The sequence below is a fragment of the Chlamydotis macqueenii genome, chromosome 1 (assembly GCF_036417535.1).
Source record: "Chlamydotis macqueenii isolate bChlMac1 chromosome 1, bChlMac1.mat, whole genome shotgun sequence".
Classification (NCBI taxonomy): domain Eukaryota; kingdom Metazoa; phylum Chordata; class Aves; order Otidiformes; family Otididae; genus Chlamydotis; species Chlamydotis macqueenii.
In genome coordinates, this window is record NC_141556.1 from 14,099,955 (window position 1) to 14,126,883 (window position 26,929).

General features: G+C 38.6%; 1 protein-coding gene across 1 annotated transcript in view; it reads right to left on the reverse strand.

Moving 5' to 3' along the window:
* The window catches only part of RELN (reelin), a 297,944-nt gene that overhangs the window by 145,437 nt on the left and 125,578 nt on the right, over positions 1–26,929 (reverse strand). The window contains exons 5-8 of the mRNA XM_086746115.1: positions 22,783–22,815; positions 21,498–21,576; positions 13,363–13,459; positions 8,002–8,053 (exon numbers count right to left, since the gene is read on the reverse strand). Coding sequence (XP_086602241.1) covers positions 8,002–8,053; positions 13,363–13,459; positions 21,498–21,576; positions 22,783–22,815 — 261 coding nt within the window. The remainder of the gene's footprint in view (positions 1–8,001; positions 8,054–13,362; positions 13,460–21,497; positions 21,577–22,782; positions 22,816–26,929) is intronic.

Below are 26,929 nucleotides of genomic sequence, written 5' to 3' on the forward strand. Positions count from 1 at the left end.
GTCCTGCGGCCACCAGAACTGGCCAGCCCCTTCCCTGCTGTTACCACTATCAGCACGACTGTATGGATGTGCCATGCCCGCACAGAACACCTGGTGCTTCCTGGAAGGCACTGGGGTGACTGAAGGAAATAATCCATGCAAGTGACTAAAGTGAAGGAGGCGGCTCAACATGCCCAAACCATTTGGCACCACAGCCAAACTCTTCCATGAGTTTCTTTGTGTTCAGCTAATGAGACATTGAGGGATTTAAAAGATCAAATACTCTTCCATGCTGAATTCAGAAGGGGCTTATTTTTCACTTTTTTATTTCTCTAGCGACATATAAGTGAATTTTCAGAGCGATTCTGAAGGAAATTGCTCATCTCTGTCCATTTCTGCTGAGGGCAAGCCCAGTGCTACCTTATAAAATGGCTATTACAGCATTTGTCAGTCATCTGATAGCTTCTGCTAATTGTAAAACTGACTAAACAAAACTGGAAATTAAGAGAAAATGATCAGCAACGGTTTCTCTCAGCCAAAGCTAAGGCCTATTTAACAAAACTTATTTGGATGTGTGAATTTCTATCGAGTGGTCTGAATCCAAGCAGAGGATAAATAGATGACATAAAAGCAGTACAGTCAATGTAACAGCTGTCACCAGAACTGAATTAAAACATGATAAAAATATAAATGAGAAGTGTCTTCAGATGGCTACATGGAGCCAAATGCAGCCATTGTTGTTGACGCGGCTGAGCCAAAGTGGAGTCAGGATGTTTCTGGTGGGAAGGAGAAGGAATCACCGTCCTGCGGAGACGCTCTGCAGAGCCCTCCAGATGCAGCCTGGAGAGACCGCTCTTTCCTCCACAGACATACATGGAGGTCAGTGAATCAGCTGCAGTATTTATGCAATTATGTAATTTTTGTAAGATTATTTTTTGTCTTCTATTTGCTGAGATTAATAGGGCAGTAAATGCATTTTCTGAAGCATAGAAACTTGTCAGATAGGGACTAATCCAAAAGTGACATTCAACAATTCTGAGTATTATTATTATTAATAATAATAATCTGTAGTTTGAATATGCATTAGGGCAAAAAAGACACACTGGTAACAAAGGCAAATTGCCACTACAAAAAATGATGGAAAAAACCTAAGCCTGAAAAAGATTGCTTTTTTTTTTTTTAACTAAAGGTGATAAACACTATTTGTACTTTGTCTTCAACAGACATCACTGAGACCCTTACTTAGCCCATGGATCTGCTGGCTAAAACAACTCTCATGTAGAACCTAGTCACCTTGGTAGTTCAGGGAGAGTAATATAGGATGCTGGTTAATGATTCACTAACCTGATGTCTTAGGGTGAGGACATGACATAAAAACCCTTTAGGAACCGTTATGTCAAAGATCTGCATACAAATCAATGACCCTTACTCATACGATAATCAAAAGCAATCAATAGCATCTTTTAAATAGTTTTTTTTTTTCCATTACACTTCTAGAGGACTGCGAAATTAGCCAGCATTAAAATCAGACTGTGAATAAAGCCACATGGAAGTTCTTGGCACGTGCATTGCACATGCACCTCACCTCTTTAAAAAAATAAGTATAGTACAAATATAAAGTCATCACAGGTAGTACAATTACTCTTCAGTTAAGTTCAGCTGATGGACTGATGGATTTTAAAAGCTCAAGAAATCTGAAGTGAAGATGGAGTGATTACTCACCCAAAAAATAAAGTTGCAAGAGTGGAAAGTGTCTTGAACAAGATTGGAGAAATTATTAGCTTTGTTACTGGTTTTAGTGATTATATGATAAGATTCTCAATGAAATATTTATGTATGTAAAAGCAGAAAGTCTCACATTTTATTTCCTTTGGGGGAAGATAGAAAATAAGGACAAAGGAGTTGCCAGTCAAAGACCACCCAAGTAATGTCTCCGTACCCTGAGTCAGTGGGTTTTGTCCATACAATTCAATTCCTGAATAGCTGAATATCAATAGTAATCTTTCTTCAATAATATTTTAACCATATTAAAAATAATAGACACACATTTATCCTTGCTAAAGGGTTCCCTTAGAAAGATATTAAGGGACCTTTATAAGCTGTGGGGTACAGTGATTGTAACTAATTCATTTTTTCCATATGCAATCCTGTAGGTTTTATCCTTGTCAAATATTGTAATCAACAATAAACTTGGTTGTCTGACAGATGTTTAAACAAAATAAGTTGGAACAACGGAAAGGGCAATAGCAACAGATGGCAGAGAACTTACTGGATGATGTGAAAGAAGTTAACAACATGCTTTAATTTTTGGTCAGCCCTGACTTGGTCAGGCAATTGAACTAGATCATTGTCAGTCCCTTCCAGTTGAAATTGTTCTGTTCTGTTCTATTATACCCCAGAAGCAGGAGAAAAGAGCCCAGGTTTCTCCAGGGCCATTCTTACTCTGTGAGTAAGGTCCAAACACTTCTGGTTCCAGACCAATGTGCAGATCATAACGTGAGTGACCCATCTTTTGGATAATACCTACCGGGATTTTCCTGAAAGGACAGAGTCCATATGGCAAAATCACAAAGCACTCTCCCAGATTAAAACCTACTACTAAAGCCCCACACTGAAAATTGTGTTTTTAATGAAGACTGACGTGCTAGATGTGTGTTTTGCTTCATGTCATGTCCTTTCTCTGTCAACAGCAGGGATAAGCATATGATCCACGCAGCAAAGATACCTAAGGAATTTCCAGTGTGAAGCCTGTTGGTTGTCCAGGCACTGAAGATCACCTTTGCTCATGCATCCTGCATCTTCAAGTCTTTCATGTTAACATCAAATAATGGTCTTAGAGAGTGGCACCTTCTTTGCCAGCTCAGTAGTCCTCTCAGTGCCCACTAGAACTTTAGGGACCAGGTTTTATTATTTTATTTATTGCAGGAAGAGTTATTCTGCATCATATTGAGTTTCTTTTACGATGTCTCATTTGTCATGGTGAACACATACTTCAACTTTTTCAAGTAGGCCATGGTCTTGCCACTTTAAATCTGCAGTACAAAACCAGTGGCAAGTTCTGTGCAAATGTGTAGTTGTCACAGACTTTCTGTATATACTTCTCAGGATGCCAGGAATTCTGGCATGATCACCACTAAGCTAATAGAAAGGTGTTCCAAAAGACTGCATTAAGCATAAAACAAAAGAAAGATTACAGTTAACTTTTCTTGAAATGGTGTGGGCATGGCCACTGATGGATTTCAAGCTTTGCCTCACATTTCTTGATTTCTAAATAAGATTTTACATACTTTTATGGTTTCCTTTTTAAATTAGCTCTCTTTTAAGTTAATTTAAGATAATTAAATGATGCTTATATAAAAGTAGTAACTCCACCACAAGATCCCAATGAATAAGAAAGAAAATAATCTCTATCAAAATGTGCTGCTTCTGTATATCTGACAGCAGTGCGCAGAACTGATAACAATGAGCTGCTGAGATGTTTCATTCCTAGGAATTTATGTTTTTTTTTTTTCTGCTTTAGTACCACATTACATGGCACCTTTTGCATTTCATTTCAAATTCCCTTTTGCCTTAAGCCAATGCCAACGCTACACGAATGAAATGACCATGAAAGGAGGGCCATGAAGATCATCAGAGATCTGGAGCCCCTCTCCTATGAGGACAGGCTGAGAGAGTTGGGGCTGTTTAGTCTGGAGAAGAGAAGCCTCTGGGGAGACCTTATAGTGGCCTTCCAGTACCTGAAGGGGTCTTATAGGAAAGATGGGGAAAAACTCTTCAGCAGGGCCTGTTGTGATAGGACGAGGGGTAATGATTTTAAGATATAAGGAGGTAGATTCAGACTAGATATTAAAAAAAAATTTTTACACTGAGGGTGGTGGAACACTGGAACAGGTTGCCCAGAGAGGTGGTGGATGCCCCATCCCTGGAAACATTCAAGGCCAGGCTGGATGAGGCTCTGAGCAGCCTGATCTAGTCGGGGATGTCCCTGCTTCTTGTAGGGCGGTTGGACTAGATGACCTTTGAAGGTCCCTTCCAACCCAAACCACTCTATGATTCTATGCTTTTATGACCATAACTCAGCTAAAATCAATTAGGGAAAGATAGTTTATGATTAGAAACAAATAAAAAATATTGCAAGTCATATATTTGCTATAGAAAGTTAGTTTTGGGGCTGACTGAAAGTAAGGATTAATGACTGACCCAGAGTAAAATCTGCTAGGTTTGGGACCCAACTTTTGCAGAAGTTCTTTATAATGTTTTTCTGGAAGAGAGAGTCCAAGCCCAAGCTTTTTCTCCAAATAAAGCAAAACAACTTTTGAATCTTTGGCTAGTTCTCTGTTTGCAAGACTAATGGTTTGATCTTTAAAAAATGGAGCTGAAGTGCCAAATGGTTGAAATGTTTGAAGACATATTCCCTTTCAGAAGATAAAATAAAGCCTTTCTCCCCTAAATCAATTTTGGTTTAATATAAAATAGTAGGAGGATTCAATCTTTTTAGAAAATGGGAGGAGGAGGGAGAATTGCTACTTTGCTGTAATAATGACACAGGATCTTTGTGATAATGGCATAAAAGTTGAAGGGAAAGTAATTTTAAAGTAGGATCCTGCCTTACAAACATTATGCATTTATCTAGTACATGATACTGTCGAAGTCATCCTGTTCTCAGAGGAGTATTCTAGACTTTTGATAACAAAACTGAAGAGTGCAGGCTTTCCTTATCAAGTTATTCCCATTTTCAAATATTGTTTAACAGCAAAAAAATGATCTAGCAATACTAAGACATAAGGAGAGAGCTATGGAACAAAACTTTTCAAGGTAACGTAATATTTTCCATTAACATTTTTTCCATTGTGACACACATCACTACAAGGAGCACTTGCCATGGGGGACAGACAAGCTGAGTGTTGGTACTCATCACAGCACTTTCGGCTTCAACTTGGTGTTTGACTCAGAGGCACTGCGGAGGAAGGAGGGATGGGAAAAGCCTGCCAATGCTGAATGTCCCACACAGAGCATGCGTAGCCCACATATACCATAGCCACGGGAGCATATGCTTGAAGAGGACACCCAAGGAACGACGCATGAGCAGAACCACTTGCACACCTCATGCTTTGGCATCACTCCCTTAAAGCCTTTCCTCTTCTCCTTATGGGATTTCATGGGTCTCTTTTTCCCTGTGTTTAGTTCCGTTGCTAACCTCTCAGTACTATGAGTCACCTTCCATCATAGTGGCCTACACGAATGACAGATCATGTTCATCCCTGTAAAAGTTCAGGGATGTAGCTAAGGGGAAAAGTCTGAGCTTAGGAGTGAGAAATAGAGAATATTTCAGCCAATGAATCAACTTAACACTGTGTGGCAGCTGAGTCTGGAGGCTTTTGTGCAATATCCCGCAATCCCAAAATGTTGAATTACATATTCTGGCCTGAGAGAGCCCAAAGGCATTGCTTTAAATATCTCAATTAACAATCCCGCTGAACATTAAGGAAACTGCTGGATTTTATCTTTCGCATGTCAGGGTTTGGTATTGGAGGAGTGTAGCCATGGATGATTAAGACATCCAAAGTAATTGAAATTTTCTGCACACTGGGGCAGAGAGTGCATGAATGTAAACATCACCCCAGCCCTGGACCAAAAGGCAATGCCACAAGCTTCGGCTGGCTCCAAGCTAATGCCATGTGGCAGACAAGTTGCTCTCGCTTGGAAAGGATACTGCATATTAATGCTGTCCTGTGTGCTGAACAGGCCTTACTAATTACCTTTTCATCCTAACTAAGCCTTCATCTTAAGTGTGCCTTTTCAACCCCATTGCCCTTTAAAGGACAAGACTACCAAATACGTGGTACATGAAGGAAACTGCAGAGAATATCAAGTAATGAAAAATTCACTAGAGTGTTATCCTTCCTGACCACACAGTTTAAAAAGGATCTGGGATTTATGGTGAAATCAGGACATTTTTTTTTGCTTCATTTCCCAGTCCTGATCTGGTTATATACCTGCAAATACAAAATTCCATCTGATAATTAGTGGTAAGGGAAATCAAACGGCATGCACTTTAATGTGGCCAAAGCTAGGTGACAAATTTAATATAAAGATACCCTCAAAAGATTACAGTTTAAGCTATTCCATGGTCGATAGAAAGTATTAAACATTCTTTTAAAAAAAGCAATTCCCTTGGACGAATCCCTAAATAGGGTTATGATTAAATCGGACATTTGGGAATAAGCTGGAAACTGGCAAATGCCTAGTTTAGATTTATGATTTCAAAGCCAAGTACTGCTGAGCTCAGCAGCAGTCCCCTGGCTCACGCCGGTTTTTATCAGTTACAAAACCAATCTGCACTGTATTTCAAGCCTAACATAGGCACACGGGGAAATGTGATACATTTTGAACTTTAGGCTGAAATTTGATTTACTCTGATGTGCATCCACCCCTTTCCTGCTGCATCATACTGGGGATGTTACTGGTTCCTACTGGTACAGGTTAAGGTATTCTCACCATATATTCATGATAATCTTGTCATATAGGGTATTTCCTACTCAGTCTGTTCTTATCCTTTTTTTTTTATTTGACTTTCCCCAGCTGACAGGAACAAAGGCTACTAGTAAAATCTTAGGTCTAATTTTGAAACTTCTGGGAGCCTGCATCCTTCTGCAGGTCACCTGCAGCAGACACCAGCCACCGAGCTGTGACAGCAAACGTTTACCTACCAACCCATTCAGCTTACACTGATGTTAACCACTCTGGGTCACTGTAAGAATAATCCACAGAAGATTTTTGTAAACTTTCCAGAAAAGTAAAATTCCTCCATCATCACAATCTTGCAGCATTATAAAAGTCACCTATCCTTGGGCACAGCCAAGGAAGCTTCTGCGGGTGAGCAACACACCCTAGAGATCAAGTGAGCTGAATGAAAATGCAGGGTAGCTCCAGGCTGATTTTTGTTGGAGGTGCCCAATACTTATGCCATAATTCAGTTTAGGAATGGAAACATTTTTCTGGCTTTTTAAAAACAGTAATTCAAAATAAGAGGATTGATTCCAGTCCTTAGAAATATTAACATTGCAGTCAATTGCTGGGTGACAGGTAATGATGACCTCAAGTAGTCAAATGAACAACTTGAGGTAAAAACAAATTTAAATGACATATTTCTGAGCCTTCTAGGATTTTTATTTCCAATCCATCAAAAAAACCAAGCTGCTTGCCAAGCTACCTGATAGCTCTTATTTCCAACTGAGATTTCCAGAGTTTAATCACGTCTGCTGAGATACTTTTGGAGAATTACTTTTTAAAAAATAGGAATATGATTTGGAAACATATATCCAGAAGTCCACAGAGGAAGCAGGCTATATTTCCTGCTTGCTTTTTCATTGAAATATTTATACCATAAAAACATTTTTCCTTCATATTTTGAACACTGAGATATGAGTTAACGAATTAAGTGTGTTCCCAATTTGCCCTCGGCCCAAGCCACAACTTCTGCCATAATTTATAGCCACAACTACACAGTGAAAATGTGCAATAACTTACAGCAGGTATTCTAAGTAATACAGCATACAACCATGCTGTCGATAATATGAACTAAATAGCACTTAGTTTCAGTCTGCACTACCTGTTATATTTGTACAGATGTGTTAAAAACAGGACTACTCAGCCATAACTTGGCATATATCAAGAGTTTAAAATGTTAACAAATTTGGCTTTTTTAGAAACAGTAATCACACTTCAGAGAAAGAGCAAGAAATTATAATGTAATCGGCCAGGTTATACAACAAACCCCAAACCCAAACATGACTATGCCTCCCATCATCAGGGTATCCACTGGAGTTTCTCCTTTCCAAAGTTTAGATTAGGAGATGAATAAATGTGATGCAGGTTTTAAAAGATTTTTTTAATCCCTCACGTTGAGTGGAACATGACCAGAAAGAAAAAAAAAAAAAAAAGACTGAAACTTGAGGGCCATTTTCCTTTGCAGCAATGACTTTTTACACTTTCTCAGGTGAAAGAGTGAGTTAAACTTACCAAGAGAAAATTGAAGGACGGATGCAGTAGTTGTGTTAAGGCCAGTGGTGATCTACAAGAAGAAAAGCAAACGGCAGAGAGGTTGTGTTAGATCAGCAAAACAATACATTCATCACTTGTTTTTCTTTGAAAGCATAGAAACTCTCTAGATACCTACATCTCCAGTGCATAAAACTATTAATTGCCAACCCTTTCAGCTTGAGTGATCATGGACATTTCTGTTATGTCATTTTGATTATTGATATCTCATCATATGCCAAAGCTGGAATATTTTTCTTTTACTATATTAATGTCCACAAACTTAGCACATTTATCTGAAACACTGGCACTTGACCAGGGTTTAGAAGATTGAAAAAGTGAACACTGTGGCCTATGCTCAGCTTAGTATAAATCTATATACACAGAATGGTTTTCATTTACTTCTCCCAGCAAAGAAAAAGAACAAAAAATAAATAATAAAAATAACACTAAGTAAACCTAAAATAATAAAATGAAATATTAAGATGGAATAGCAAAATATAAGTCTTCAACAGCAAATCAAACAAAACCTTGGAGATACTGCTTAACATATACAACGAAATTTTGTAGTGGCATCTACACACTGTTGACATCCAACGAAGACCTAGAAACACGCAGAAAACACCGAGCAGCTTGCTCTGTATTCAGCACACCACGCTCCTTTGACTCCTTTCTTTCTCTCTTCTTTCAATGCCCCCATATTTTGCTAGTTCAAATTAGGACTATTTTCCTGAAAATAAAAAGCACTAGAGTGTCATGAAGGACTTCTATTTATTTTCAGCTCATTTTGAAAGTTGGAGTAAACAATGCTGCTACATAACAAGCAAGGCAGAAGCACTACCTCAGAACACTGCCTGATCTAGTTATTTTGTCAAAGAGCTGAAAAATCACTGCAACTGGTTAGCAGGCAGAAAGACCAACTGGAGAGTCACCACCAAAAGAGGAGACTCAAAGTTTAGTTCATTCACTTTAGCGAAAGACCAATAAAGATATAATTTGCCATTATAAACAGATTTTAGAGGCTACACTGAAGAAAGAAAAATGTACAAGCTGAAAGACAGTGGCTACATGAGATCAAAAGAGACAAGGAAAAAAGGTATGACCTGGCCAGACAGTAAGTTTACACAATCATAAAAGAAGTCATCTAATTGGAAGAATAGGGACAGCAAACACCCTAAATAAATTCATCTGATATTTTTGCCAGAAATGTCTGTATCCTAGATTTCAAGACCTTGGCGCTCTCCTCCGACGTCAGACGCTATGCACTAATAATTCATGTCATTTCCCACAACAGCAGCAATAGATTCTTCCATTGGATGTGCTCCTTGTGATCTGCATCCATGCACCAAGTCAAACTTCTGAGCAAATTCAGCCCCAGAAGTAGAGTCCTGGGGCTAGCAGGCTTTGGCTACCAGAGCTCAGCTGGAAAACTGCAGGGAGGCAGCTCCAAGTGGAGCATCCGGAAGACTTGAATTATCCTCCTGCCTTGCTTGTATGAGCAATGTAGAGGAAACTGACTGGTAGGTAAGAATGAAAAAAGTGGTAAACAGCAAAATATAGACAAACATTTGAGCTTATGGACACTAAACTGTCATTTTCTAAAAAAGCCAGCACCCAAGTAAAGATTAGACTAAATGACTTGGAAGATACTTTCAAATCCTCGTTAACTATGGTAGTATTACAAAGGCAATTTTATCATCATTTTGTAATAATGAACAGTAAAATTTCTGCATCATTTCCCTGAGCCACATGGCAAAAGCAGAGATTCTTCCATTATCAGGTATTCCTACACTCTTTAATTATCCTCTATGCAGATAAACATGAAAACTGATGAGAGAGATCTCTCTCATGTCTGAAGTCCCTCACTACCCTGTGCATCACTGCATGACACTGAACAAAAGTTAGTCCTAAATGTTTTCTGACTGGTTTTTAGGACTCTATTGACACAGAACAAATGTTATCTCTCAGTCACCCATATTGACCTTTCTGTCTTTGGACACTTTCAAACAAATTTCCATATCTTTAGAAATGTATATTCAGAATGCATATTCAAACATATATGATTAACAAATTATAGGTGATACCTCCCTGCATTCCCTTCCATGTAGTAACATCAGCTTTTGAGTAACTACATGTTATATCAGCTTGAATAGTTGACATCTATTAAATTAATAGTCTTCCTTTTAAGTAAGTTTTAACCTGGATTAATTTTCTGGTGTGGTTTGCCATGCAGCCCACCAATGCTCGTACGAATACCATCTCTTTCCGCGGCAGGAGGGGATAGGCGGTGGTGCAGAAGAGCAAAAGGGACTGGACTTCTTCCAGTGCCGCTGTGCACTTAGTTGAGGTATTAATGAAATGATGCCTTTGAAAATAATGGATGGAGACCTGGATGAGTGGGCATGAGTTTTTGGTGTGTTTTGTTTCTCTTCCAATACATATTACGTAAGTAGAGGAATTTCTTATAAATATTAAAAATTGAGATCCTTACTGAAATGCACTGAAGATTAGCTGATAACAGGACTACCTGTGCTTTAGGAGGGTGCTTGGAAATCTAGGAAATTTATCACAGCTATAAATGGTCTGTGAACTAAGACAGATTCAGCAGGACAGATTCCAAAGGCTTCACAATCATCTCAAACAGCAACTTTTAAAACTACTTGAAAATTTGGCACTATCTGTACATAATATTTACTTAAAATACAGTTTTTTCTCTCTTTGGAATATTCGTAATAGGTAATTTCTGGCTTTAAACACAAATAGGAAAGCATTGTGCATTTGCACAAGTCCTTTAAAAATCAGTCACATCCCCATTTAAGTCCATTCTGTCAGGATTGATTCAGTATTAGATATTACATTTATCATGCCAAATAATAAAGTGCTTTCTGACTTGGGTTATGAGTACCTATTATATTAGTTTACATTCATTTAATTACACTGTGCAAGTTCTAATTTGAAAACAAAACCCTTTATCAATGTTCAGTGGCTTATACCACCGAGAAATTAAATGTATCAGTTATCACAGAAGAGGCATTCACGTAGACTTAAAAGAGACTATGTTGTGAATCATTTCAGTAATGCTTTAGAAGAAAAAGCATTAGACTTACTAAAAACTTTTTGCAAAGTTCTGCAAAGGACTACGAAGTTCAGATGCCACAGAGAGGCTGCTAGGGAGCCTTTAGCAGCCATTTTTCTTTGCTTGCAACATCTCTGATGCTATACATCTTTTCAGGATTTTGCCAGTGGTAAATTGTCACCAACAGACATAAAGAAATGGCATTAAAAACCCCTCTGCCTGCAGTAACAGGCAGCTGCTGGGCGTCAGGAGAAGTGAGGGAAGTCAAGGAAGCAAACCAGCAGCTGTCACAGCTGTTGATATAATACAATTTGCAAAGTCAACTGTTCCTGACTGAGTATTTGAAAGCAAAGATGTGGCAGTGGGAGCCGTGAAAAGGAGCAGAGATTTCAAGAGCCATTTCAAGAAGGAACACAATGAGACTCACATAGTAAAGGTGATAGAATAAAAATGCATAATGATTGGAGAAATAAAGCAGGCTTTAAAATCTGTGACAGGAAGAAATATATTGTGAAATTGATGAAGTGTGACTACAAATCAGAAACAAGTTGATTCTAAGAAAATAGGGATTTAAACCTATGTCAATACTCAAAAATAAATCAAAGTAAGACCTTCTGCATGAACACTGTCCTGTGCTCATCCAAAATGTTAAGCCATTAGCATGTTCCTTCAGAAGGATTTGATTTTCCTGCAACACTGCCGTAATATTTATAAACACTTTCATTATTAGGCTGCTAACTATTTATAAGCATGATGATTTTTTCAGCTGATTATTTAATCATATCACTTTGGCATCATAATAGGTTTTTCCACATTCCTGTGCTATTTTACTACATGGTAATATGACAAATACAGTCCAACACCGGATTTTGAAGCCAATTCATGATTACTAAGGATAGTCTAAATTACATACTAGCAGGAAGACAGCTAATTAATGACTTTTCAAAGCCCCCATAGCTGAGACCCTGAGTTTGCTAAATGTCATAAATAGATTATTTTTCAAGGAGTGTTACCTATGCTCAATACTGCAAGTAAAAAATTAGTTTAAAAATTGGGGAAAATATCCCAGTTGTGTGACTTGATTTTTGCACAGGACATAAAACAATGCATCTCTTCTCAAGGAGTTAATGAAGCATTCAAATAGGATTCAAAGCAGGAGAGAAGCAATTGGGTATCCCTGTCAGGATTTCCCTGCTGGAGCTGGCTGTGAGGAAAATGACTGAAATTCTCCTTTATCCATAAAAACTCGGAACTAGTTTTACATGTGTTTATGACTTTCAGTCACCACCCCAGCAATATCTACATTGCATTTGTGGATTTTGGTCTCAGTCCAGGATGTAAAATTATCCCTGTTAAAAGAATTGTCAGTGTCTTAAATGAAGAGAAGATGCCTGGCCAAAACCACTTCTGTTTTATGGCCCTCTTCCATGTACACTCTTCAAATAGCTCTAATGAGCCTCTCCTTCCACTCAGAAGACTGTTGAAGACAGGAAAATTAATTTTGAATTACAGAGGCTTTGAACTGCTCTTTAAATTTTTCAATCCTTTCCAAAACTCCCATTCTGTGTACATCGTTGCAGCTAGCTGCCCAGCGTCAGCGTGTGGGCATTGGTTACATATCTTTCAATTCATTTTCCACACCCAGATGATCCCAAGGTAATGCAAATTGCACCATGTTGTTTCTTACAGCAATTTTATGACCAAACTATCCCCAATGAAATTAATTCTGTCACCTTCATCATGACTCAATTTGTTACATGCACTTCCCTGAGACTGGCAGGTGCTTGCCCCAGGCTGCATTTAAGTCTGTAGGATGCATTGTTCACAAGTGATGTTTTACAACCAAATTAACATTTGTCAACAGCAAGAAGAAAAAATAGGACACAGCTAATAAAATAAGAGAAGAAAAATGAACCTTGTCTTTTTTTCATCATCAGAAATAAAAAGAGAATGATGCCAGTTCGACAACACAGTTCTATTTCCTCGCCTTTCCAGTATTTTATAGATACTTTAAATAACTTGGATGCACACCAGATCAAGAGACTTTCCCTTGTAAACTATTGCAATAGTCTTTGGTTAGCATCTATATGGGAACATCCCAACACTGAGATGTTCCTGAGGTGTTCTTCTATGGCCCTATGGTCTTGCTTAAAAGCCTCGCTGTTGAACACCAAGCTCTCAAAGCACACTGACATCTCTGTGGCTGAGGCAACCTCAATTCACAGTCTGCAGTGTCAGCCCTGGCAGATGAGCTAGCCCACACTTACCAGCTCTCTGGGACCATATGGCTCGCAGAAAGCAACAGCGTTGCCGTGCATTATCACACCACACTGCTCTCCAACCTCGCAGTTACTGCATTCAGACCTGCAGGAAAAACACACCATGTTCAAAATGGAAAACTGCATGTATAGCAGGCCACATCGAGCTTGTATACTGTAAAATAAGATCGTTATATTTTGGTGCTCAGAAATTGGACTATTTTGTTGTCATGGTGCTGAATGTAAAGGTTGAGTAACTGTACATATGATTTACTAGAGCTGCCTCTGAAGAAAGGCCCTGGTGAATAAGTACTCACTCTCTGCACACTGTCCCCCCTGAAAAGTAGTGTCTCTGCTTGTCAAATGCAAAATATGCCGTGGGAAACCAAATTGAATGCTATCCTGATTTTAATTAGTCAGAGGGGCTATGGTGGCAGCTTCTGCAAGAAGCTGCTAGAAGTTGTTCCCCTTTGTTCAGTGAATTCGGCCAGGCCTAGAGCAGATCCCGCTGCTGCCCAGGGCTGAGCCAATTGGTAGCAGAATGTTTCCTGATAACGCCTCTGCAAGAACCTATTTAGGAAGGGTTATTTACCCGAAGGGCAGACTTGAGGCTGCAGACTCTACCCAAAATGGGGCATCAAGAGGCTGCTACAGCCCAACTGTTGTAACACCGTTCTTACTGCTGCTTTCTATTTGTATTTGTTATGTTCCATATTCATGGTAACAGACAGTTGCCACTCTGTTCACCTTTTAGGGGAAAAAGTATGAAGAAAATCTCAGAGAGTGTGTGCTGCTGAGCTAAGTAACTGCTCCTCTCCTGGTATTTCTTAGTTTAATATGAAAGACTTTGCAGGCAGCCCGACTGCCCGACTGTGGAGCAGAGGGAAAGGACCCTCATCTTTGAGATCAGGGTGTCGGCTCTAGGCCTCAGTAGATTTAAAAAAAATCTCGGAGGTGCTCCCAGCCGCTGACAGACTGCCTCTGACAGCGCTGATCAACATTGCCTTTGGGCATCCAAAGCTCAGCTCTGACATCAAACCTACAGATGAACATTTCCTCCTCGAGCAACTCCATTGTAAGCAAGGGTGAACTCACTCCAAACCTTCTTATTTCTTGCAGATTTTTGTCTGTGCTTTGATAACTGGTATTTTTAGAGTTTTAAGTGCAATGGAGTCACACAAGGAGTGTTTAGGCAGTTTTTTTTTCTTTTTTTTCTTCTCTCACGCAGAGTGCCTTACACCTGGCCACCCTTTCTGATGCCACCAAAATACACATTCTCATATACACAGCCCAGGTATAGTTTAGTAGCATGCAAAGGTTTGGTTTTCTTCTGTCTTTTCATTCTCTCTGGATGGTAGATCTTACGGGAAATCGGATGGAAAGGAAGAAGTCCCAAGTCGATAGGGACTTGATGCCAACATACGCAACAGAGTTTTCAGTGATCACAGTCGATTCCTATAAAAATTTCCTTGTTTTTTTTTTCACCTATTTTCCTGATTTATATTGCTTGTTTGTCTTGTGTTAAATAGCTCTAAGTCTTTCTGTAATCTGCTTGGAACAGGATTTTTCTGTTCCTGGGTGTCTGAAAACCATCAATCCATCATGGTCCTGGATGGGGCAAATGAAATCTCCAGCTCCATTGCCAGGAAGAGGCTGGTAGTGTTGTCAACTACCCCTTGGGGCTGGGACAGCTTTTCTCCGCAGGTGCCGTATGTCCTCCTGAACAAGGGAGGATGGGCTACTGCAAACCCAGGTATTGATTGGGAATAATGTTTAAATGATTTTTTAAAAGTATATATTTAACTAAGCTGAGCTACGTCCTCACCACTCCCCTGGCTCCCAGGAGACCTTCCCAGGGCTGCAAAGCGGGAGAAACTTCTGCAGAATGGGTTATTTCTGGGCAGTGTACAAATACCCTGCACAATACCCTGCAGGTCTGTGAGTGCTAAGCTGAGTGATAGATGTTAGGTTTTCAGATGCATAGATGTGGTGAATAATTGATTGTATTTGTTATTTTAAGTCTCTTCAGTTGGTCCTGGGTGAATTCAGCACAGAACTGGCTTTCTTATGCCCAAGAATATTACAGAAATCAAAGATGAATGCCTCTTTCCCACTTTCCAAATCTCTCCCCTATTCTGAGACTTTATTAAAGGTTAGTTTCAGCTCCACTTCCCAAAACAAAGTCAGGTGTAAAAAATCCTTGAGGTTTTTTTTTTCTGTATGAATATGTAAATGAAGTCATTCAGCAATTCACACTGATAGCATTTAGTATTTTGGGTTTAAATAGCAAAATTAAATCCTCTAATAAAGTAATGTAGTTCCTATTGACGTCAAGGAGTTAATATTTACTTATACAAGCCATAGTTTGCCCATCATTTTATTTCTTAATATAAGGCAAGAACAGTGTGTGAGTGAACCAAGGTGTACTTTAAGAGAAAGCACAGAAACAGAGTTCACAGAGGACATGTTTTGTCACTATCTAAATTTCACTTGATTCCTAAACTCTGATAACTGAAGAACAGAGAAACGGGAATTAGCAGAATCCTTGAAATTCTGTAGGATTCTGGCTGTTGATGAGCATTATTTTCATTATCTGCCCCTACATTTTGGGGTTTTAGAGTGGAGCATCTACCTGAACTCCTGATATGTGCAGGGAGATGCAGGTATGGCAGGAGAACTTTGCCTGTAAATACTGTGTAAGGAACACTCAGTCTCTCGTAAAAGGTCAGGCTACGTAACGCAAGGGATATTTTAATTTTGTAATTGTCATATTTCAATGAATAGGAAGTGATTCAGCTGTCCATCTATTCTACTTCTGTAATGTGGTCTACGAAACACTATCTGGAAATCCAGAAACATCGTCCTTCTAATATGGCTGTTTCATCATCACTTATCTTTTTCAGGATGACTCCTCCCGTAAGAAACTGGATGGCTGTTGGTAATCCTGATTCAAACCTTTGTACTCTCTTTGAAAGGTGTTCCCTGTGACAATAAATTGCTCAGTGGCTTGACAGGAATGCATGAAGAGTAAGATAATTGATCTGCTGTTCCTCAGATAATTGTCATCGTATTACGTGTTTAGAAACGATCCGATTTGCTTCTCTCCTGGTGCAGACAGGAAGGTTAATTTCTTTTCCTTTTGTACAAACAGGAGACAGTATTAATTGTCCTGGCTGGGTGTGGCTTTTTATATTATCTTTCCCGCCTACTTGGTCTAAAATCTTAGCACATTAAAATCACTTCTGCTTTCTCTTCACAGCTGGTACTCACTGCCACTGTTGATATGTGTCATATTCATCTAGATGTCTTCTCTGCAGACTTGCCATTGCTCTCATCTCTGACTTAGAGAGTCCCACCTCTCTGCTATTGTTCTTCACTTTGCTGAAGGGGAAACATCTGTTGTTTCCTCATCCTTATTTGTCATCTCATTTCCCTCTAAAATACCTGAGTTTGTGGACATTATATTGAGTGATGTCTTTTGTGATGTCTGGACTATAAAGAAGATAAACATCTCAAGCTGCCAAGAGATTTTTAAACATAAATCTTTCTGAAGTTTAATCCCACAGTTTTAGTGCAAATTGGAAACCACTTTAGGACTTCTCTCTCCTGTCACAAAGCTTTCCTCCACCTCTTTGTCACTGGAAATATCACTGTACCTCTTCATTTCTCATACACCATGAAAAAGGGATGGAACCTGATTGTTATTTATTGATTTTACATGCTCAGTTTTTCTTCATGTCATCTTTGAAGAGTATGTCTTCTGTAAGTGATTGCTGCTTGGAATGCTGGTAGGCTTTGAGATGAAACATGGCATCAAGTTGGGAAGGAGAGTTTAGCCAGTAACAAGCTTCTGTACAGAGTCTTTCTTCTTCAAATGTACTGAATCCCTTGTTGTCTACAGCCCTACCGTTAAAACTGTTTTATACAGAAACATACATTAATGTCAGCATCTCTTCTTTATGAATTTATGCATCTTCTTTTCCCCCTCTTTCTGTTTCAACATTAAATCATTTATCACGGGAATAAATATAATATTTTTTTCTAGATTGGTTCTTGTTTGGTCTTTTTTATTTCTTAGATAGCAGCTTCTTTATACTCTCCTCAGCAATTTTATGAAGTTACCTGCAGACAACATGGTCACAGAAACAGGTGCTCAATGACCTAGACTGTCTTCCAGATACTGTCCATATTGGACCTCTTCTCATCCATCCATTCCCTGGTCTTTCCCTTGCAAGTACTACATGGAGCAGATTTCCTTTCCCTATAGAGGAAATAAATTACTTCCATGGTTCCTGAGTTTTCTAAACTAACATATCCCTGCCAGTTTTCAGCAAGTCTCATAGACCAATCACGTGTACTATTAGACTTTTCATTGAAAAATGTATTAAACATTACTGTCTAATTAGTTCCGCAAAGCAGCTGTGAACCGTTTCGTATGGCCATTGGTGCTATGTTTACCATCGAGTGGGAGTCACTTACCTACTTTAACTTCCACAGCCAATACATGTTAGACATAAAATACTCTGGATATTTATAAATGCATGAAGCATATTTGTTTCACAAGCAAAAGACAGTTTTGTGAAGGTGGTGACAAATGAGACCCAAGAAATGAGGAAATCTTTGCTTAAGGAAGCAGGCTTGTGCCTATGGGTTGGGGACCTTGAAAATAATCGTATTCTGACATTATTGCATGCTGGAAGAAAAGAATATGAAAATTATTTGGGCACACCACACAAGAAAATCCTTGTGGTGGTTGAGTCCCAAGAAAAAAGATGAGACATGCTCCCATTCGTGCATTCCCAGCACAGAAATCCTCCCTGCTTTCTTCTCCTTACGTGTGCTCTCCTGCTGCCTCCTCCTCTCCTCATTCTTTCCCACTTTAGCAGTTTCTCCTGTTTTCTCTCAATCACCAAACTGTGATTTAGGTTGGAATCCCATTCCCAGATGCCATGATTTTTCTGTTAACAGAGCGCCTCATCCCAACCTTCCCTTTCTCCTCCTCTTGCAGCTCCAGAAACACTCGGAGCCACTCCTTCCCTGCTCCCGAGCCTCTGAAGAAACAGATGGTTGCTGGGTGGGATGTATCTTTTAATGCATTTGAAAGAGCAGAAATCCATAAAAAAACAGGCAGTCATTCTCGAAATCATACAGTGCCCTTGTGCAAAATAGTTATTTGATGTGAGGCCTCTCCCAGCGACTGAGTGACATGCTGGCTCTGCTGGGACTCATAAAATTAGACACACACAGAAGCTATAAAACGCTTTGTTTGTGCACTTGGACTGTGTGCCTCCGCCAGAGCTACACATGCCAAAAAGGGATCAGGAGGAGTGGGACAATATTAATCACATCCAAGCCAGCATTATGGAGGATGTAGGAAGAAAAGATCATAGGAAAATACAAACGCTTCTCTTTTCATCTTTACACAAATAATGGTTTCGGAAATTATTAGAGTGGCTTAGCCTAACTGGCCCCTGGTGACACGGCACCGCTGGAGTATCGGTGCACACAAGGCAGCTGCCACCGCACACTCCCAGCACAGCAGACCAGGGACCAAGCAGCGCTGGAAACACCGCTCTAGTAGTTACCACAGTTGTTTGTGGTAAAGATGAGATTTTAGCAGCTGCCAGGGGAGAAAATGCAATTTTAGGGTGGATGGCATAAACTGTTAATCCTGATTTAACTCCCACTAGACAATAAAATGAGAATAAACTTTTTGCCACCAAGCAGGTCTTCACTGGAGGCAGAGCAGAAAGGCTTGTGACACCTCATTATAGCTTTCTTTTACTTGTGCTCCACTTTTGTTTAGCATTGCTGAAGATGTTGACTTCCTGGTGTTATTACAGGAAAATCTGTCTCAGGATTGCAGTGAGTTTTGGGGCTCTCTCAGTACACACATCTGTGCACTGACCCACCAACCAAGGTGGGTCAAGGTTATTCCAAGGGGACCAAATCCAAATCTCAGGGATAAAAGGAGCAGAAGACCGGGGGCTCTTTTAGTCTGAAATTTCTCTGTTGAGACTTCTATAAAGCAAGGGTGAATTTAAAGATAAGAAAGCAATAGATAAATAAATTATGGAGGCTCCCAACAGACAGGCCCTCTGTGAGTTATGAGGCATCTGCAGGGAAATAATGCCTCCTCTCATTTCTTTCCACTCAGGTCCATTTAACACACTGCTGCTAAAGCTATCTACCTTGGCAGCTATTCTGCAACCCATTAAGAGTCCTTGATCTATTCATTCCCTTAAAGAAAGAGGGTGGGTTTTTTTTTTTTTTTATATTATAGTATTCCAGGTCCCTAATGCATCTGTCCAGAAAAACATTTAAAGGATCATACAAAAGGAACAAAAGGAGGAAAAATAGTAGGTACATATTAAAAAGTATTACAATAAGTATGTGGAAAAGAAAAATACCCATAAAATTCCATAAAACAGTCTTTTTTTAAAGATGGTGAAACTGTGAAAGACCTGCACAGATGGAAAACTGACAGGCCTTAATAAAAAGAATAATTAAGTCAGAATTCACAGAACATATGTATTCCTAACTAACAAATGCAGGTAACTGCTAAAATACCTGTCAATAATTTATTTGAACAAGATAAACTAACCCAGTAAAATATTACTGTGTCTTGTGTGAATTAAATCAATCAAATTAGTTATATTTATGAAAAAGGATTGGAAGGAATAGAAACCTCAGACAATGTCACATAAAAAAAGGGGACGCCAACCTTCAAAACTTCACGTTAAGACTGATAGTTGGTTTTATCTGGGTATAGTATGACCGGTAGATACATTCACCGTACAGAATAAGATCAGGTTTGTATTATAAGAGACCTATAACGTCTTCTTTTGTGATGTACGTACATATGTCTTATGAAATGGTACTCTATCACTGTGATCATTGCAGTGGTAAAATTATTAATATTTAAGGTTGAGAGGTCTAGCTAAGAGTTATCTTTGCTAAAAGAACATTTCTTTTGACTAAAAGCTAACAGTCTGCGATTGTTTCCAACTCCACACTTGTGAGTGAAGATAACACTGGATCTGCCAGTCCTATAGGCTCCACCAGCAGCCATCTCTCCATATTGTCATGTTATTTAATGTTTGATTCCTTAGAAGTGTGGCAGTGACTTAAGGAGTCCATCCCTGCCAGAGATGGATACCTGGCTTTATTTGCATTGAAATTATTGTTTTTCCTAACCTCTTTCTTTGTTTTCTGAAATAGAATATGGGCTGGGTCTCTGCAACCACTTGGCAGAGAACAAGGGAGCAGAGGGCGAGGTGCTTAGTGCTCTCTCACTATGATCATAATTAATAAAGCTTCTGTCTGACCTGTCCAAAATTGTACTTGCCTTATTATGCACTTGGAGTCCTAAGACTCTGCAACAGCATCTACCAAGTAAGGAATAATAACAACCTGTGCTTGCTCTTTCAGATGTAGACTGTGATAGTATGAATGATTCTACTCAGGAGACCTGTGGAATGAAAAAAACCTAGGAATTGGGAGTTGCTGTGTAGAGCTGGGAAGGGAAGGATTTTCCCTTCGTATACAAAACAAAAGTTTTGAAAATGTTTGCCTTCCCAAAAAAAAAGAGAAAAAAAAAATCTTAAATATTTTCACTAGCTCAAAATTAGATGGAAGTATTTAATTCCAGTTGATCTTTTATTTTGAATTATTCGGAAACATTCAATTTCACTTTAGAAGGAGTTTCTTACTACCATTATCTTCACCAGAAATGTGTACATAAACAAGAAATTAAAAAAAATTGAATCAGCAAAGTTTAATTATTGAAATTCATCACCTTTTCCATGAAAAGCTTTGATTTCAAGAAATCAACATGTTCACACAAAAACATTAACTGAGCTGAGCTCTGCTCCCCCTTTCTATTTTTTGACTGATTCAAGATTTGAAGTCAATGAAAATTTGTCACTCACTTCAACAGGCTTAGAATTTCTCAGTCACTCATTAATAATTTAATTAATAATCTGATGTATTTAGGTCCCATTGGAGCAAAGACATACATAAACTCACACCAATGTGAGCTGAGGCATCTAGGAATTAATGTAATACAAATACTTCACTATAATAATAAAAATGTTTTAATTTGCTCAAATGTGTATGAAGGGAAGCAGAAGTCTGAAACTCACCACATGGTAGGATTCAATCCTTGCTGATGGTAAGAGTCAAAGTCATCTCGTAGGATAATGCTGTCACTGTGCATTTCAGCTACAAAGAAAAGAAAGCAATATATGAAAAAATCCAGTTTAATCAACCAGTGCTTTCTAGTTCTGACAAAATGTTGCCTTATCTAGAGCTGAAGTAATGCATTGTAAAATGAGGAAATCAGATTTTTTAAGAACGCTAGTTATAAAAGCAGAGTATTCTTAGTTACAGTTTTTTTTTTTGCTTACTCTGGATAATAGTACCACATAAAATTAAGAAGTCTCCCATTCTGTCACCAAAGCACAACGGCTATGAAAAGATGCAGTCATCAAGTATATACTAAATGTTTTAGGAACTCATATTCAAAACTGTTGGCTGCTCTGAATATTCAGAAAAAAAAAATCCCTCAAAATTCATATTTTGGAAACACTGGCACAAGGAGTGATGAGATGTCCTAACGAGTGTACTAGTCAGGGGGTTCATTCTGATAACTCATAAGCAAAAACCCCAGAGCTCATTGGAATTTCTCTGCTGCTATCAGTGGAGCTGGCAGTAAAGGTCAGCTCATTTAAGGAATATGAACTGTGAGTTATGTTACATAAATGTTTCTAACCATCGGTCTGCAAGCTTTGAAATCCCCCTGGATTTGCTGTATCTTTTATGTAGGATGAAACCCCAATTCCAAAACTTTGGCACCTGTATTTGTATTAGACAGACCTTTCTATAAAAATATCTCCAATAAATGAATCAAGTGATGGTCACCTGCTATTCAAACTGAGCAAAGATGCCAGAATCTGTCCTGGACTAACCAACTTGCAACATGTGGGTTGGTGAGTGCAGAGCTGGAGCTCTGCTGCTCGCTCGGTGCCTAGCTTGGAGAGCAGGAGAAGTGTCTTGCTGCTGGGTGCACCTTGGAGGTGCACTGGGGCGAAATCTTCCTCCCAGTGACCCAGCACTGGTGTGACAGTGCTGTCCCACACTGGGGGTTGCAGGTCCTCATGCAAACAGATGCTCTACTACATAGCTAGGAAGAAAAGCTTGGCAGCACGACATACCCACGCTGCAAGGGCTCAAAAGCAATAAATAAACAGCAATAAAAGTCACAATGAAAAAACAACTAATCAGAATTAGACATAATTCAATTCATTTTATACGTCTCTCATTTTTATTTGAATTCCCTAGAGCTAGTTTCATACTACCTCACAGACGGTTTATTATAACAAAGTTAGTGATTCTGAGTTTTAGTAATAAGAATGACAAGTCACCTACCTAGGTGAGGATGTAAGGGAGCTTCTGTTGGGGCTGCGGAGAACAAAGACACACAATGCATGAATATCTCCTATGATCAGGGCTTAATTGTAGCATTAAAAATCAATTCAACATAAAACAAATTGCACAGTTCATGTTCTCTTAAGTCAACTATCCCCACAGTTTAATTACGAGAGATGTGATACACACTGAAAGTTATAAAAACATAACAGGAAAGAAAAAAAAAATATTCTCTAATTAAAATAAGCATCAATAATAAATGAAAGACAGAAATGGTTGTACAGCAAGGTAAGAAAGATCACTTTTAATCTAGGATTATGAGATATTATTAGAAATAATTTGTATTAAGATTCAGCAATTCAGTGATTGACTAAGAGAATGGAAATTAGGCTGAATAAAATAAATAGTCTAGGGGAGTAAAAAATGCCTCACCTTGACTCTGTATACTGCACTGGACAACATTTTACTAGGTATACTGTTGGGAGAAAAAATCCCAACCAAAAGAAATATTTCTAGGGCAATAGGTAAGGGATTGACTCAGCAAATCACTGAATCAAATAGTTATTTTAAAGCACATTTTTACATGCATTGCTGAATCAATGCCCCAGTAGGCCTTTGTCTTCAGAGAAATAGTAGAATATCATGAAGACACGCTGCACGTGAGGGTGTATGTGAAATGACAAAACTTGATTAAGTAGTCTTCTCCTAATACTTTGCAACAGGATTCTCAGTGTAAAATTACACTAATTAAAATAGAATATACCTGTAAGGGCACAGCTACATTAAAAATATGGGGGAGTCTAGAAGGTGGCTACACAGTTTGTTAGACACTCCATGTTAGCTACTACATCCATAGCATTACACGATCTCAAATCCAAAGTAAATTACTTCTCTTTCACAAAGGCAAAGAGTGTGCATACAAGCAAGCTCCTGGGGTGCAGGTACCTTGTTTGCCTCTCAATACCTCACCCATGCAGCTATATTTCTAGCTATATTTTGTACTTTGGTAAATAGAACACCAAAAAAAGAGAATATTTGAAGCCAAGATTCTTTTGATGATTCTGTGTTTCTTATCGGGCACTGACCTAAATTGTATCAGTACTCCTGATTTCTTCAGCATATTTGAAGAAAAATTACTGAAGTACCGCAATTTCTGTCATAACATCTGACAAATTAAAAATGGATTAAAAATAAACATAAAAATGAATGCAGCAATCTGTGGAGAGCCCTCACACACAGTCATTTGAATAGAAAGTCTAACACAAATCTCAATAATTTTGTTTTTCTCTTCCTGCTTTCTCCTTAAACACTGGGTTTGCATGGAGGCGTGACATTCTGTAATGAAATTGCAACAGTTCACGGGGAAGTTGGTGATTAAGAAGACTGAGCAAGAAACAACTGAGGTATCTGCAGAACCGAAAAGGATGGCAAGCAGTCTGGATTTAGCTTAGACAGAAATCTTTGATTTAACTGACAGCTTGGAAGACTGACAGGTTTTACTCTACCCAGTAACCTTATATATATATAGACAAGCTTAAAACAACCACAGAACCACTGACAGCTTTACTGAGCAAAGAGCAAAGCATTCTTAAGTGTCTGATTCTGAATAGAAATCATAGACATGCAGAAATAGGAAATATTTTTTTCTTTATGCAGCTAACTTGCTCAGTTTTTAATACAAGAAACTTATCCATGGCATCTTGTCTTCCCTAGTAGAAATGGCAATAATGACTCTAGCAATGGCCAAGACCTCTCATCATGATGGTACAAAATCTGGAGCAGTGTAACTCAAATTGTGCATTAAGCTTGGCGCTGCCTCCAGGATAACACTGGGCTGCACTTCTGGGTACTACAAAGGGAAAGACTGCATTTTCCCCCTGCAGTTCCAGGCATTGTTTTTCTCCATCAAGGCACATATAAAATTATCTAGAAACTTAAAAAAACTCTTTGCACAGAAGAAATGGATTAAGCTGGATTAATTGAATTACTTCCCATATCAAGCAATGCAGGCTGTTCCGGATTTTGCCTGTAGGAAAAGAAGTACTTTACAGGATGGGATTTGAAATACTCCTGATGTTGTACGACATCAAGCTTAAAATAAGACCTCTGGCTCTGATGCTCTGCATTACCCCTTTTCATTAGATGATCCACTGCACGGACAGGTGTGGCTGAGAGCTACTCTGCTAGTGCTCATCTATGAGGAGGCCGTGTCATGGACAGACTCATTAGTTGGCCAAGCAAATTTCATTAGTCCTTGAGAGTAGATCAATTGAAAGAGACCTTCCTCTCCAATGAGAGCAATTCAGACATGAAAATGAAAATAAAAGACAAGACTGTAATTCTTCTCAGGTCATTTGTCATCACTCTTGGGAAGAGGCTTTCTGTGGAAGGCAGTCCAGTCCAGGACACACACAATCACTAATGGTACTTTCTAAAGTTATTATGAAAAATTTCAGCATTCAGCCAAAAGGCACGGCTATAGTTCAAATCTGGAATCTTTAAATTTGCAAACTCCTTTGACTTCAGCATTTTTTTGATATAACTGGCTGTTTATGTGATTAAAGAATACCAAATTTGGACCTGAGAATTTTTCCTAAGACAGCACTTCAGTTGTATGTGTAGTGTACTGCACATCAAAGCTGCTTACTAATGGACTGAAATTAAGGAAATTATGCAGATAGATACTAATGCTACTGATCACTCATTTAAAAAACTAAAGGTGGAGTTAAGCAAACACTTAATGTTGGCCAAAAGGTTGTTCTTACAAATAAAGACTTTATGTTGAGGAAGGGTTATGTTTCCCAGATCTCCACAGAATCTCAGAAGCCCAAGTATTTTTGCCTCAGATATTCCTTCATCTAATTTGTAATTCAAATTCCAGAGCTGAATATGACAAAAGACTGTGAAAGTACCATTTAAAGAATGATAAACCTAGACTTTAATCTCCCTATGAATAATTTCTGCATTACATTTTATTTCATTGCAAAGCAGTGCTGTGTTGATTTTCAAGTGTTGTAGTTAAGGTCCCTAAAATAATAGAATTTAGAACATCACACAAAACCAACTGCAGTAGCTTTAGAATATTTTTTGGAACTATCTTTTTATCAATTTATGGAACTATTTGTTTTTAAACAATATGGGTTGTACAGCAGTCCCTACAGTGTGGCTGAAGTCAAATGGAGTTTCCTTGCATAAAATGACAAAGCTGAAAAGAATGATATGGCGCAGAGTAGCTATATAAGGCAGAGATATAAAACATTTACAGTTAAAAAATTACACAATACTTTAGACTGAGAGGGGGAAAAATGGCCAACTTAGTTCATATTTTACACCATGATTCACTTTCTCAGATGTTCCTTAGGCACTTGGTTAGATGGTTTTAAATGTAGAATCAGTGTTTCTATGGCTCCAAAATGCATCTTAGCTTGAATGAGAATATAATTTATTTTTTTAAAAAGTAAAGCTAATTAATTTATTATTTGATATTAACTAGCACCCTGGGTACATACAGAGCTTTACAAAAGGCAAATTGTACTAAGCAAAGAATGGAAATGGAGCTCAATAGAGTTCACCATCTAAGAGGCACGAGCAAATACGATATGCGAAAATGTAAGGAAATGTAGGATGCTTGCCTTGTAAGACAAGGCAATCCCTTGGTAAGGAAAAGCACAGAAGAAAGTACACAATACAAAGTGATTCAGAGAGAGAAAGGCCACAGTCATAATGGAAGCGTGAGAAACTTGAGGAAAGTAGTGGGGAATTCAAAAGTCAATAGGGTCATTGTGGGGCTCTATGAGGGGGATGAGGGGGAATGAAGGCATCTTTTGGAGTAAAAGGTTAAAATGTTCTGTGCATGAAGTAAGGCTACTGAAAGGTTAAGCCAATAGAAAAATATGCCCTATTTTGGTTAAACTGGAAGGGAGGGAAATATGAGAGAAGCGGGAAGGGAATGTTGTCTTCAGATAGAGGAGTTGGAATATCAGGAGGGAAAAAAGATTTGATGATGGTCCTGATGCCAGTGGAAAAATAAGAACCAAAATCAGTAAAGTTAGTAATGGTTAACTGTCAAGGAAAACTAGTTTCCATTCAGATAAAGATAGTTAGCATCATGCAAATTAAAAGCATGTTCCAGCAACATCAATTTGAG